The 12,722-nt window shown below is 38.3% G+C and overlaps 1 protein-coding gene across 1 annotated transcript in view; it reads left to right on the forward strand.

The window, feature by feature from the left end:
- Window positions 1-606: 606 nt before the first annotated feature.
- The window catches only part of kif16bb (kinesin family member 16Bb), a 29,006-nt gene continuing 16,890 nt past the window's right edge, over window positions 607-12,722 (forward strand). Inside the window, 12 exon segments of the mRNA XM_085478094.1 lie at window positions 607-653; window positions 731-800; window positions 887-994; window positions 1,134-1,250; window positions 2,542-2,639; window positions 5,485-5,600; window positions 5,686-5,828; window positions 6,059-6,227; window positions 6,871-6,990; window positions 7,115-7,290; window positions 7,393-7,456; window positions 7,546-7,601. Coding sequence (XP_085334220.1) covers window positions 607-653; window positions 731-800; window positions 887-994; window positions 1,134-1,250; window positions 2,542-2,639; window positions 5,485-5,600; window positions 5,686-5,828; window positions 6,059-6,227; window positions 6,871-6,990; window positions 7,115-7,290; window positions 7,393-7,456; window positions 7,546-7,601 — 1,284 coding nt within the window.

Consider the following 12,722-nt stretch of genomic DNA (forward strand, 5'->3'; position numbering starts at 1 on the left):
GCGTTTATTCTTACTGATTATAATTTCAAATAAGGCGTCTATTAAACTCCTTTAACTGTGCTAGCGTGTAACAGCTCCTTAAGTGGTTAAAGTAACTCAACGTATTTTTTCCCCTGACCATTTAAATAAACATTTTATTGGCTAAAATAAACTGAACTCCTGAGTCTCATTTGGAGCAATTACAACTGCCTCATTCAAATCACCTTAGGTTCACCTCTAGCCATTTAGAAAGTATTGGGTTTTATCAAATAAATCCTGCGTGTTTTTACATTGAATTTATTTACTGTTTTATTTATTAGATATTTAAACTACTTGAAACTCAGTTAAAGTCTCATTTAAATGCATAAATATTGACTGATCCTCATTAAAGAACATCAGACAGTCACGTTATTTGTAAAGGTGAGCAAAAATAAAAGAATTTAGTTGGGGTGCACCCTAGCGGTTAGTTTGTGCAGTACATGGAGAAAACAAGGGCAAACCTCAGGTGTGATAATTAGCAGTGAAAACTTCTACAGATATCCAAACGTTTCTTTTAAAGAAGCACAAAGAAAGGTGGGGGAAGCGGCTGGACATTGTTTTGCCAGATTTCTTTTTAAAATATTAATAATGACTTCAGTGCGAGTAGCAGTCCGAGTCCGTCCATTGAACAAAAGGTAGGGAGAATGACTTCTTTTATTATCCACCAAGCTTTCAAAATGGGCTGTCTGTCACCCCCATACACTTTTCACAGAGAAAAGCAGTTATCCTCGAAGGTGATAATTCATATGAAGGAGAAGACAGCAACCATTCAAAAGGTATAGGTCTATTATCACAAAATGAAACGCACTATACTGCAGTAAATGAAGTTATTACTGAAAGTCAGCGGTACCTGCGTTTATAATTTTAGCCCACAGTTCGAGGGGACGAGCTCAAGGGCGCAGGGAAAACCTTTTCATATGATTTTTCATATGACTCATTTGACAGAAGAAGTCCCACGTTTGCATCCCAGGAGAAGGTATCTGGATTGTTCAATATCTCACCTGTTTAGAGATTTTATATTCCTTGTGAATTTTTAGTGGGGGTTAACGACCACGACTTTAGTGTGAAAGAACTGTTTTCCTCATTTTTAAATAATCTTTTCTCTGCTGCCTCAGATCTTCCGAGACTTGGGGTTTGAAGTCCTGAAAGCTGCATTTGAGGGTTACAATGCCTGCGTGATTGCTTATGGGCAAACAGGCTCAGGGAAGTCCTACACTATGATGGGTCCTTCAGTAAGGTCTTCTATTAACTTGGCAAACATTGTAACAAAAGTTTAAATGGAATTTATTGATGATTTGTGTGGGGGTTTTTTTCATTAAAATGCATTATTATTATTATTATTATTATTATTATTATTTTTATTTTATTTTTTAGCTTCCAATCTACTGGCAGGTGACAAATTTAAAAAAAACAACCTTAAGTGCCTTTGTGGTGTCCCGGTACCTTAATATTGTTTCAAGTCTCTCAAAGTTGAATTGAGGGAAACCATGGATCTCAAAGATGCTTATTTGGTGCTTTCATTATGATGACAGGGATGGAGAGCTCTGTCACACACATCAGTCCAAACTTTCACATAGAATTAGTTTGAGAGCTGGTGACTGTAAAGGTCACGGCGTACGGTACTATTCACATTCATTTTCACACCGTTTCTGTGAGTCATCGTGCCCTGTGGATAGGGACTGAATCCCTTCACTGTAGGAGTCAATGGTTCAAGTCTGTTCTTTGACATGCCATCAATAATTGTGATAAGCCCTTTTTGAAGGTGCATGCCTTTCATTCAGTTTTTTTTTTGTCCTTTTTTTACCAGAATAATGTGAATAATTTGTGGTGAAAAATTGCATTTCATTCTTTTTAGTTTTGTTTTTATTCGAGGTACAGGGCCTATTTTTCATGCCTCATTTCAAAATGCATGCCGAATGTGACCTGTAAATAAACCCGACCATAATCAGGGAATTATGGGATGTCACAGCTCTTTACAGATAACACTGCAGTAGTGCTAACCCCACTGTGCACACAGCACTGACTTCTCGTCGCATTAGAGGCTGGCTGATAGCGGCCTCATCAGGTGTGTTTGTTTCTCCTTACTAATCAGAAAATTTGATGAGGCCAGCAGCCCACCGCTTTTTTTTTTTTTTTTTTTTTTTTTTTTCCCTCACCTTGCGCAGCAATGGGAATTTCACATTATCAGTGAGGTTTCAGCTTGTCTACCAGGAGACTTTTGCAAGGTCATCACCAGAGCTGCTGTCAACATCCCAGATAATTATATGTGGCTTTTAATGCTTACTATCTGTTACTTTGTAATTAAAACAAGGGGGCATGTAGCTCAGACTGGAATTGCTTTTATGCTTCAGTAATTCTATATCAGGATGAGCTGTTTGTGTTATTCAGCAGACTTTGCATATACTGAGTTGTGGTCATGGCACAGCATTACATAGTACGACACCCAAATTAAAAGAGCATAGCAGGAGCATAATTGTCATTTTAAAGTGTCTGTATCATTTTGTTTCCTTTCTAATGTGTCAGCACGATAAAGGTTTAATCCCACGGATCTGTGAAGGCTTGTTCTGGGAGATATCTCACAGGAGCAAGAGCGATGCCGTGATGTTCCACACAGAGGTCAGGTAAAGAACCATCACACTTAACTCAGAAATCATATTTCAGTAGAGAGAAACTTATTTTTTGTCAGTGATGGACCTTCAAGTTTTTTTTTTTTTCCTTATTATTTTTATAGCCTCTGACAGTGGACTTGTTTCAGGTTGTCCTGACAGACTTCAGTGTGGCATTGGATACCGCTGACCACAAAATGTTATTAGAGATTAAAACACAGCATTGATAATAAAGAAAATGTGCTCCAGTGGTTTAAATCTGTCAGATTGTAATTTGTGCATGTAAATTGGGAGTCTTTAACACATGTAGCTTGGTCATTGTTCCACAGGGTTCTGTGCTGGGACCATTTATATTTACATTATATGTGCGTCATTAAATTGCTTCAGCAGTATCATTAGAAGCCATAGCATAGGTTTTCATTGCCATGCAGATGGTACCCAGCTTTCTTTACCCATGAGACCAGATAACAAAAATCAGTTATTAGGGTTAGCTTAATGACATCAAGACCTGGGTTACATTTAAATTTCTTCTAAATTCAGACAAACCCAGTGTTGCAATATTTGGCCCTAAAAAGGAATCTTGTAGTCCTTCACTGCAAAAATTAAATATGTTGGACTGCTTTCTGACATTTGTGTAATATCTCTAAGATTAGAAAGATCCTGCCTCAGAGTGATGCTTAAAAAAAACTAGTTCATGCATTTATTACTTCTAGGCTGTACTGCTGTAATTCATTATTAAGTTGTTCCAAAAATTTCCACCAAAAACTTCAGTTAATTCAAAATGCTGCAGTAAGACTACTGGCAGGGACTAGAAAGCACATTTCCTCTATATTAAGTTCTCTTCAGAAGTGAATTTAATATCCTTCCCCTGACATATAAAGTCTGAAATAATGAGGCCCCATCGTATCTTAAAGACTTCACACCATCATATTATCCCAATAGAGCATTCTGCTCTCAAACTGGCTCACTTGCTGTTGTTAAGTTTCTTAAACTGGAATGGGAGGAGGTAGCACCTTAGCTTTCAGGCCCCTCTCCTGCGGAGCCAGATCCCAGTTTGGTTCCGGAGACAGTCACCCTCTCTACTTTTAAGATTAGGTTTAAAACTTTAATTGTTAAAAAGGACTTTTTCCTTCCCACTGTCACAAATTGCTGCTCATAAAGAGTCGTCTGATTGCCGTGGTTTTATTCAGAATACTGTAGGATCTTTACGGTTTAAAGCACCTTGAGATGGCTCTTGTCAATTGGTGCTATATAATTCAGCTTGAGTTGAATTGAAATGAAACTTTATATAAGCATTAATCTCAGAGAGAATTGTCATCCAGTTTGAAGGGAAACAAATTTAAAGAGGTGGTTCTGCTTTGCTGGGCAGGTTAATTATCATGCAGAATGTGGAGAACGAAGGATATGAAGCAAAAACGTGTGCAATGCTGTTGTTTCACAAGAGACATGGAGGCCAGTGAATTAAAAAGACTTTGGGCATTAAACAGTTTTATAAAACTACTGGTGTTGCTGGAGAGCATCTGGATACAGACTTTTTCCTGTTGTTTATATGAAACTATGTACTTTGTGCAAAGGTCTACTGTTTTTAGCCGATGGTAACTCAACTCAGAAGTCAGAGTGATGTATCCGTGATGATTCTTATTGAGTTGTTCTTGATTGTAGAATATACATGAGCCAGCAGTAATAAAGGGTAAAAAACCCATTCCTGTTCATCATTATTCTCACTTTGCTGGAACAGTCACATCATTTAGAAAAATTGAAAGGCCTAAATGTAATGAAACCAGAAAAAGGCACAACGTTTTATTGCTATAACCCTGTAATGTTCAAAATCCCAGATGAAATCTAGTCTCATCACAGTGTGTTTTATGTCCCAGCTGTTCCCCTAAATTATTATGTTAGGAGATTAGATTGCTGCTTTTAAGTCAAACTACTTTGAAATCATTGTTTTGCCATCTGTTTGCATGTGCACTGCTGGCACATTATTTGCATTTAAATTAACTCTATAATTGGATTTTATTTGATCGTGTTTGCATGTCTGTGTTTTTTTATTTTTATTTTTTATTTTTATAGAATATCTTAAAAAGACTCAGGTACAACATTTGACAATTAACACATCTGTACTTGTTCTTTTTTTTTTTTTTTTTCTTTTTTTTTTTTTTAATAAGCGAAAGAAGCTGCAGAGCTTGACTTTGTGTTTTTTTTTTTTTTTTTTTTTTTTTTTTTTTTTTTTTTTTTCCCTCAGAATACATCAAAATAAAACAACATCAACAACAAAATGCTAAGTTTGCTGTCTGAGTTCTCAGCCCTGTGCTGGGAAAAAACATACACGGCTACATGAGCAGGGCATGGTTCCTCCCATTTTATTACTGCCATGCATGCTTCTCTAAAGCCTAATTACTTTATGCCCCACATTGTTTGTTTTTGAATCAGACACTAGTCCCATTGCGTCTTGCACAGATGCACCATAACTTTGATTAACCTCATAGGACCTGCCGTCCACATATGTGGACATCACATTTTGGGTTATTTAGACCAAAATACTCAGTTTTGCTCTACAGGGGCCTGATATCCACTTACGAGGACATTATACTGCTACTGTTCTATCAAAATTTCAAATGAATATCCTCATATGTGGCTCTCATTTTTCTCAGAAACAAATTGGGTAAAAAAAAAAAAACATTTGGTAATTCTTTGTTTTGATATTTATCAGGTCCCAATCAGCCCAAATATCAAAGTTAATAGTAACTTTATTGGTATTTGGCATGCAGATTAACAATGAAAACAGATATTCCATTGCATCTTTGTCACCTTTTTTAAAAATAAATCATGGTTCTACATTGTATTTTTATCTTTGTACCAGCTATCTTGAGATCTGCAATGAGCGGATGCAGGATCTTCTCAAAAAGAGAGCATCACCTACAGATGATGGGGGCTTGAGCGTGAGGGAGCATCCTAGGCATGGTCCCTATGTAGAGAGTAAGACTGTTTTTATCCTGTATTCTATGTCCATCCTAGCTGTGTTTGCATAAAATCTGATGCAAAAAATATATATAACTCATAGATCTGTCCAAGCATTTAGTACAAAGCTACAGTGAAGTGGAGGGCCTGATCATTCTCGGCAATGCCAAGCGCACCACAGCCAGCAGGGGAGTGAATGACTTCAGCAAGCGCTCTCATGCCATCTTCACCATAACGTTCACCCAGGTGAAACACAGTGCTTGATGTTTGAATTTGGCCAAAGTAAAATGTTTGCTAGAGATCTGTGGGTGTTAACAAAAGCCGTCCCCCAAAACCGCTGAGACTTTTATGAGATAATGAGACCTGATCTGTTGTGGTGTTATTTTTCACAAGCTTTCATTTTCTCTGTTTGTGATATCACTTGTATACGGAAGTATATTCTTCTGTGATATTGCCTTTTTTGTTTCCTGGGACAGGTGTGGTGTGATGCAGAACCGTTATACGAGACGGTGAGTAAGATCCACCTGGTAGACCTGGCAGGCAGCGTGAAAGTTGATCCCACACGCACAGTAGGAGGCAGGTTGAAGGAAAGTGCCGACATAAACAAATCTCTGGTCACATTGGGACATGTGATCTCAGCTCTAGGTAAAGGCAGTCAGTCATTTTGCTGTGGAATTACTGTTTGGGACCTATTTACAACCCTATTTTTTTTTTTTTTTTTTTTTTTCTCTTAGCTGTCAAATCAAACTCTTTACATAGAAATCTATATGAAAGATGGATGTAGCTGTGCAGCAGAAGGGCTCTTAGACCTATACTTTTTACAATGGCCAGCAGAGGGCGACTCTGCTTATTTTTTTTAAATGAGGTTTATTGTTGAGATGTTTGTGGGATGCTTCCTTGTAAAGACTTTAGATGGGTTTATGTCTCAGTCTTTACTTTCTAATATTAATACTAATATTTGTTTTGCAAATGACAGTCAATTACAGGATAAAAAAAAGGATATTAAGCAAGATATGCTTAGACATAACTTCACTGACCAGTGAGGGATATCACATTGGCTGAATTTATCTTTTAAGTAGTCAAGTAATTTAAAACACAAACAACACAAAATAAACGACCCTTGAAATTATGGTTGAAATGCATATTCCATTGATAATTAGATGCCTTTTTCTGAAGAATACATATTTAGTAGTGAGCATTTAGTTCTCAGAATTTATATACAACTTGTGGATGAAACATTTTACCTTTCTAGTATTTGACTGAGTACTTTTGTTTTTGATACTCTCAGCTGACCTTGGTGTAGGAGTGTCAACAACAAAACAGATCTTCATTCCTTACAGAGACTCTGTGCTGACATGGCTGCTAAAAGACAGCCTGGGTGGAAACTCTAAGACTACTATGATAGCAAGTATGTATTACTTAATTCTTACCTGTTTTTGATATTGGAAGCATTATTAACCACATAATTCTTTTATTTTCCATCTTCTGTTTTCACACTCCTCATGAACATGTCCCCCCCCCCCCCCCGGCAGCCATTTCTCCTGCTGATGTGAACTACATGGAGACCCTGAACACTTTGCGTTTTGCCAGTTATACTAAAAACATAGTGAACTCTCCCACAGTGAACGATAATGGCAGTATGAAGGTGATGAGGGAACTGCAGTCAGAGGTTACCAAACTCAATCAACTACTAAAAGAAGCCACTCAGGTCCTGCATATGCTCACATTCACAGGAGGCATAAACATCTTATAGTGTTTCTTGTTCAAAGCTTATTTTGTAGGTTGTATTGTTGTCTTGCTGTTACTTTAGGTTGGGCATGAGGTGCCATTATCCTCTGTGGATGTAAAGGAGGAGCTGAATGAGACAAAGGTGAGTCATCCTCTGCAGAATAGAAATGAAAGGCATTTTGAAGTTCCCTTTTGTAAATAATAAACCTGTTATTTCTGCAGTCCCTCCAGGCAGTAGCATTGACCAAGAACAGAAGCAGCACGTGGAGGGAGACACTGAATATTCTGCAGGTACAAAAATGATTCATTCATGCATTTAAATATGAACGTCTGCTTGAGAATCCTCGGGGCCAATTTACCATTGGTGTGTTTGACTCACAAATGCCAGCGGGTTATATTTGATTCTTGGATATGAGCTAGAGGATAAGACCGGAGAGAAGTACTTGTTGCCCTGCATTGTTCCATTGAATAGGTTTGTTGTAGTTCTTCCATTTAATCAGATGTACAGACAGCCCAAACCCCTGTACCTGCTTTTCTTTTGCACAGAGTTGGGATAAACACTTTAGAATAAAATGTGAAGCAGTTTAAGAGTAATGTTAAGCGCCCTTGCTGCTTGCCTAATTTTCTATGTCCCTCTTTGGAATTATTTGTGTTATAATAAATTATGTTAAGAAAGATATAAAAATGATTCCACTTAAAGTTTGGAGCAGAAAGATATGTGATTAGAACAGGAGGGCACAGAGTATAGAAAAGGTTTTTAACACTATTAATCAGCAAAGCAGCAAGCTCCCCAAAGCAGTCTTAGTAGGTTTTACTGCTTGCAGTGAGGAGATCCTGCCAGCTGGTGTCACTGCAAGTCTTGTGAATAACTGCTTCACAGGGAGTAGACTCAGTCTAGCATTTAAATAAAATTTTTACATCTATTTGGATGCAAGTGGCATCCAAAAGGGGAGCTCGTATAATGGTTGTAAAGTTGGGTTGCAACAGTGTTTGGGGAGCCTTACAAAGAGAAACAGAACAGATATGTCTTCTCCCTCAACAAATATGACTTTTCTGAGGCAAAAATGGGGTGGCAGCAGCTTCGAAAGACTCCAAGGTGAAACAAAAAATGGCAGCAATGCCAGCCGAAAGTGAAACTTAACTCTGTTCCTCTGCTGAGTTTATGCCCGACCTCCCAAAAAACACCAAATATCATTTGTTTGGGTCTCCTTGTGTTCAGCCAAGAAGCGTCTTGCATTATGCATTCAACCGTGAAGCGTGCCAGTCATGAAAAGTATGGCGTGACCTCTTGTCTCTGTCATTATACATGCTATTAATGCATTCCTTTTAGTGGTTTTTCATGGCGTTAAGCTATTTTGTTGTTGTTTCAGATTTTGAATGATGTCTGAATATGTGTGTGTGTCAGCCATTAGTAATGCAGCAGCAAAGTAAGAGGTTTACTTTGCTTTTATGAGGACATTGTGTAAGAATTTAAATACCATACACATGAATGTCAGCTATATGTGTACGGTGAATAATTAACATTCTATTCAGATGGTGGTTAGTAGGTGACATTTAGTGGTTTGACAGCCCTTTTATTCCCGGGCATGTATCGGAACTCATTAGCTTCTGTCACGGATCCTAATTAAGAGGTCTTGATTATTGACATATGGTACTTTCATTTCTGTCTGTCCAGCATGTTAATTAGAGTTACTATGGTATAAATCTGTTTCCATATTCGAGCAGTGATAACTTTATGCTCAAAGGCAACATCACCCATCTTATTTTTTTTCTTTTTTTTTTTTTTTTTTTTTAAACAGCTGTGCTCATTCATGTAGACACATTGTTTAAAATGCATGATACAATGTGACACCTAGGTGAAAAGGCCAGTGCACTGGTGACCGGTAGGCACATTTGTGTTGGTGAAACTCTAAGTGTTTGATGATTGACTTTATGGATTTGACATTTGTCTTCTTGTGCATTTGCATTCTGCCTGGGTGCAAAATGATAAGTGGGATTCCTGCATGGAATGCTGCAGATATTAGAGGTGGAGTCTGTACTAGGATCAGTACAGAGATGCACCTCAAGTGCAAATGGAAGATGGTCATTTTAAAATTCAGCAAAAGCACCTAAGGGGGGAAAAGCTTTAGCTATAAGGTTGAATGCAGATGCAGTATGGCATCAACACGTTTCATATGAGGAAAAAGGGTTGGAAATGGGTTTTATGTACATTACCTGTTCTCTATATCTAGCATATGGTTTTTAATTTAAGAACCATCTTCTCCACATCTCCAAGTTTCATATATTTTGTGTTTAATTCAGGTCCTCCTGTTGCTGAAAGCTTGATGAGAATTTCTGCTCAGGCCTTAAGGAGACAAGTTGACCAAGAGCGGTGTAAACAGAATTTTGAATTCTGTATTCAAAGCAGATTTAGAATGCAAAGTTATTCATCGTCAGCTTCCCAGATTGGTTACAGGGCATGTGGGAAAGAGAAAGTAATTAATATGAGATGGATTCCGGAGCAGCCTCTTACCAGACGGAGGCGGCAAGAGATTGAGAGAACAAAAAAGGCAGGAAGAGGGTAAAGTTAAATGTTTTACTGCAAGGAGGCTGGTGGGGGTGGGGGGAACCTTAAACAAAATTATAATATACACACACACGCACAGATATTTGTAAGTAGTTCCTACTTCATGAGCAGAATTGCACCCTGCTCCCCCAGCCAACCTTTTGGGTCCCCTTGTAACACAGTGTTGTGGGAGGGACTTCTATTTCAGTAAGATAAAATGAACCACGGCTTTTCTTTGATCGTCGTAGTCTCTGCATTTCCCAGACATGCTACAATCAGCACAACAGCACAACTTAAACCCCGCTCTGAGCCTCGCTATGTTTAATGTGAATTTTATTTGTAGTGTCAGCAGTTAACAAAATGTAATTATTATAGCATTTCACAAGCTGTATAAGCCTTTCTTCACATGTGGGCAAATCTTGGCACAAAACTGAACTGATTTTCCTTCTTTTTCATACTGAGCATAGTTAAAACAAACAAAGGTGTTCTTAACTGACTCCTGACAAATCAGCTGATGACAGTGCTAGCTCATTGCATTAATGTACACCTGCAATCCACCAGTGTTAATTTTGTCAGCAAATTTTGATTCAGTTTCGATCATAGCCTTTTGTTAAAACGCCTTTTTAGTCGTACTTGAGGCATCTGAATTCTTTTAGTTTACCAGAGATCATGAGATCATTGATTATGAAGTTGATTCAGTTGATTTAAAATATAAAGTGTTTAAATTTGTTCTGCTTTGACCTGTGAGTGTTGTTCCACAGGGTTTACAGGAAGACTTATTTTCCTTGACATCAAACGCAAAGTGTCCATATGACTTCTCTTCCTCCCCAGTGTTAATATTTTGTTGTTTTTGTGAGAAACTTTGAGCATGGGAGTTAGTTGTACAGTTTACAAATAGCGCCTGGGGGAACTAACCCGGCCTGCCTTTCTAACACAACTTAATTAGTTCTGATTGGATCTCATTTCTCCAGAATATTTTAATTTCATTTTTGCTGTCGATGACTTCATAATAGTTTTTGTCTCTTAAGGATTAGGTTTTATTTAGTTATCTTTATTTTGAAGTTATTGGAGAACACGCAAGCCACTTTGCAACCTACCTCAACTCCAGGTACTGCAGGATTGTCTCTGACACTTGCTTGCTCCGTTCTGTGCCAGGTCTTGCTGCTGCTCTCCCCACCTTTTGCTTTCCATTTATGCACGTGGAAGGAGGAGAGGGCCATACTGCCAAATATAAATTATGCAGATGGAAATAACAATCTGTTTTTATTACAGCGGTCCTGACTTCACCTCTACACTCTTCTTGCTCTGTCCCTAAAATCAGTTAAACTTGACATATTGGCAAGATAACAGTTAATGTCGCTGCAGTCTCCTTGAATCGGTGAAAGTTCAGCATGTTATGTAAAGCATTGCATGTGACAGCTATTGACTGCATGCATGAATGCATGACCACATGCTGATGGCTAGAAGGCATATCAGGCTAATAAAACAACAGTTGATAACCAGTTGGTTGAAATTCAGCTCTCACATGTAGTATGCTCCCAGATAACAAAGCATATTAAAAATAAATCACTTTTAATGAGGTGCCAGGTCTCTTTGATTCTTATTCAATTCTTAACTAGCATTCATTGCAAACAAAAGGCTTTATGCCATTTGAAAACGTGCCTTTCTTTTACATGTCATTATTTCATAGACTGTTTTGGCAAGTTGCTCCACTTGACAAAGAAGTCGGAAAAGTCGATTGGTTGACTGTGTTTTGAAATGCATATTGTCTAAGTCGGGAACCTGACCTGTCAAAGTGCTGTAAAGTCCATTAAAATTCTACCCAACCACAAATGATGGCTTTTAATGGAATCCTAAATGCTGCCCAAGACTGGCTGCTGGTCCAGGCCACGGTTAATTACAGTATGTTCACCAGCTGCCTGAGTCTGAACACAGAGTGTGTCCTTGCGTTACACACAGAGTGACTGGGTGTGGTGAGGAGCAAGTGTGTGAATGTGAGGGGAAAATAAGAGGATCTCATCTGTTCCTGGTGTCTGAGGAAAGTGGACACAGTGCATTAATCTGCCAGGCTGCTCCTCACCTCCTAATGAAGTCTGTGAAAAATCCCTTTTAATTAAGTACAGGGGCTGTGGTCGATGCCTCTCCTTCTTCATTAGAAAAAAAGGATTTCTTCCATCTCGCAACTGCCGATGAGAGAGGTGGTGCTGGTGGTGGATGCGTCTCTCGCTTCACGGTCCAATCTATTCGATAGAGCAGCAGGATGAGGTTGAAAGTTACTTTTCCTAATCCGTGGCAATGTGAGGCAATGGTCCACCAGTTTAACAGGAGGATACTTGTCATAGGGCACTCATACATGGGTAGACTCTGGGTTATTCAAGAGCAACAGCCATTACACTGCAAGGAAAAGGTTAAACGCTTAGAGAGCTGAGTTTCTCTCTTTATTGCTCAGTTCTGTGTCATTTAAACCTACAGTTCATCCGAAGCAAAGTGTTAAATTTCTTGTTTTATAATTTGCAAATGAACTGCTCTGTGTATTTACTCAGTCAGCAGCTTGTCAGGTCTTTTCTTTAACTGAACCATACCTTTTTAGTCAAGTAAAGAATGGAATTATACAAAGTAAAATACAGACATGTATGCAGTATAGCTGTCTGACTAATGCTGCAACAATTGCTGGAGGCAGTGAAGCGGAATATGAAGCAGATCAGACTTTTAAGTGTAGCTTTCCTGAGCTTTAGAAATGGCTTTTGAGGATTAAATCGATATTTCTACCTATCGGATTTCCATAGAGAACACTATCAAATTATTATTTAGCAGAGGTATCCTCAACAGATTTTACAGTAAAGTAAATTCTTATTTTTTGACTTCTG

This window comes from Copadichromis virginalis, linkage group LG13 (genome assembly GCF_057382275.1).
Source record: "Copadichromis virginalis isolate Kocher_CV1m ecotype Utaka linkage group LG13, C_Virginalis_male_GT1.1, whole genome shotgun sequence".
Lineage (NCBI taxonomy): Eukaryota > Metazoa > Chordata > Actinopteri > Cichliformes > Cichlidae > Copadichromis > Copadichromis virginalis.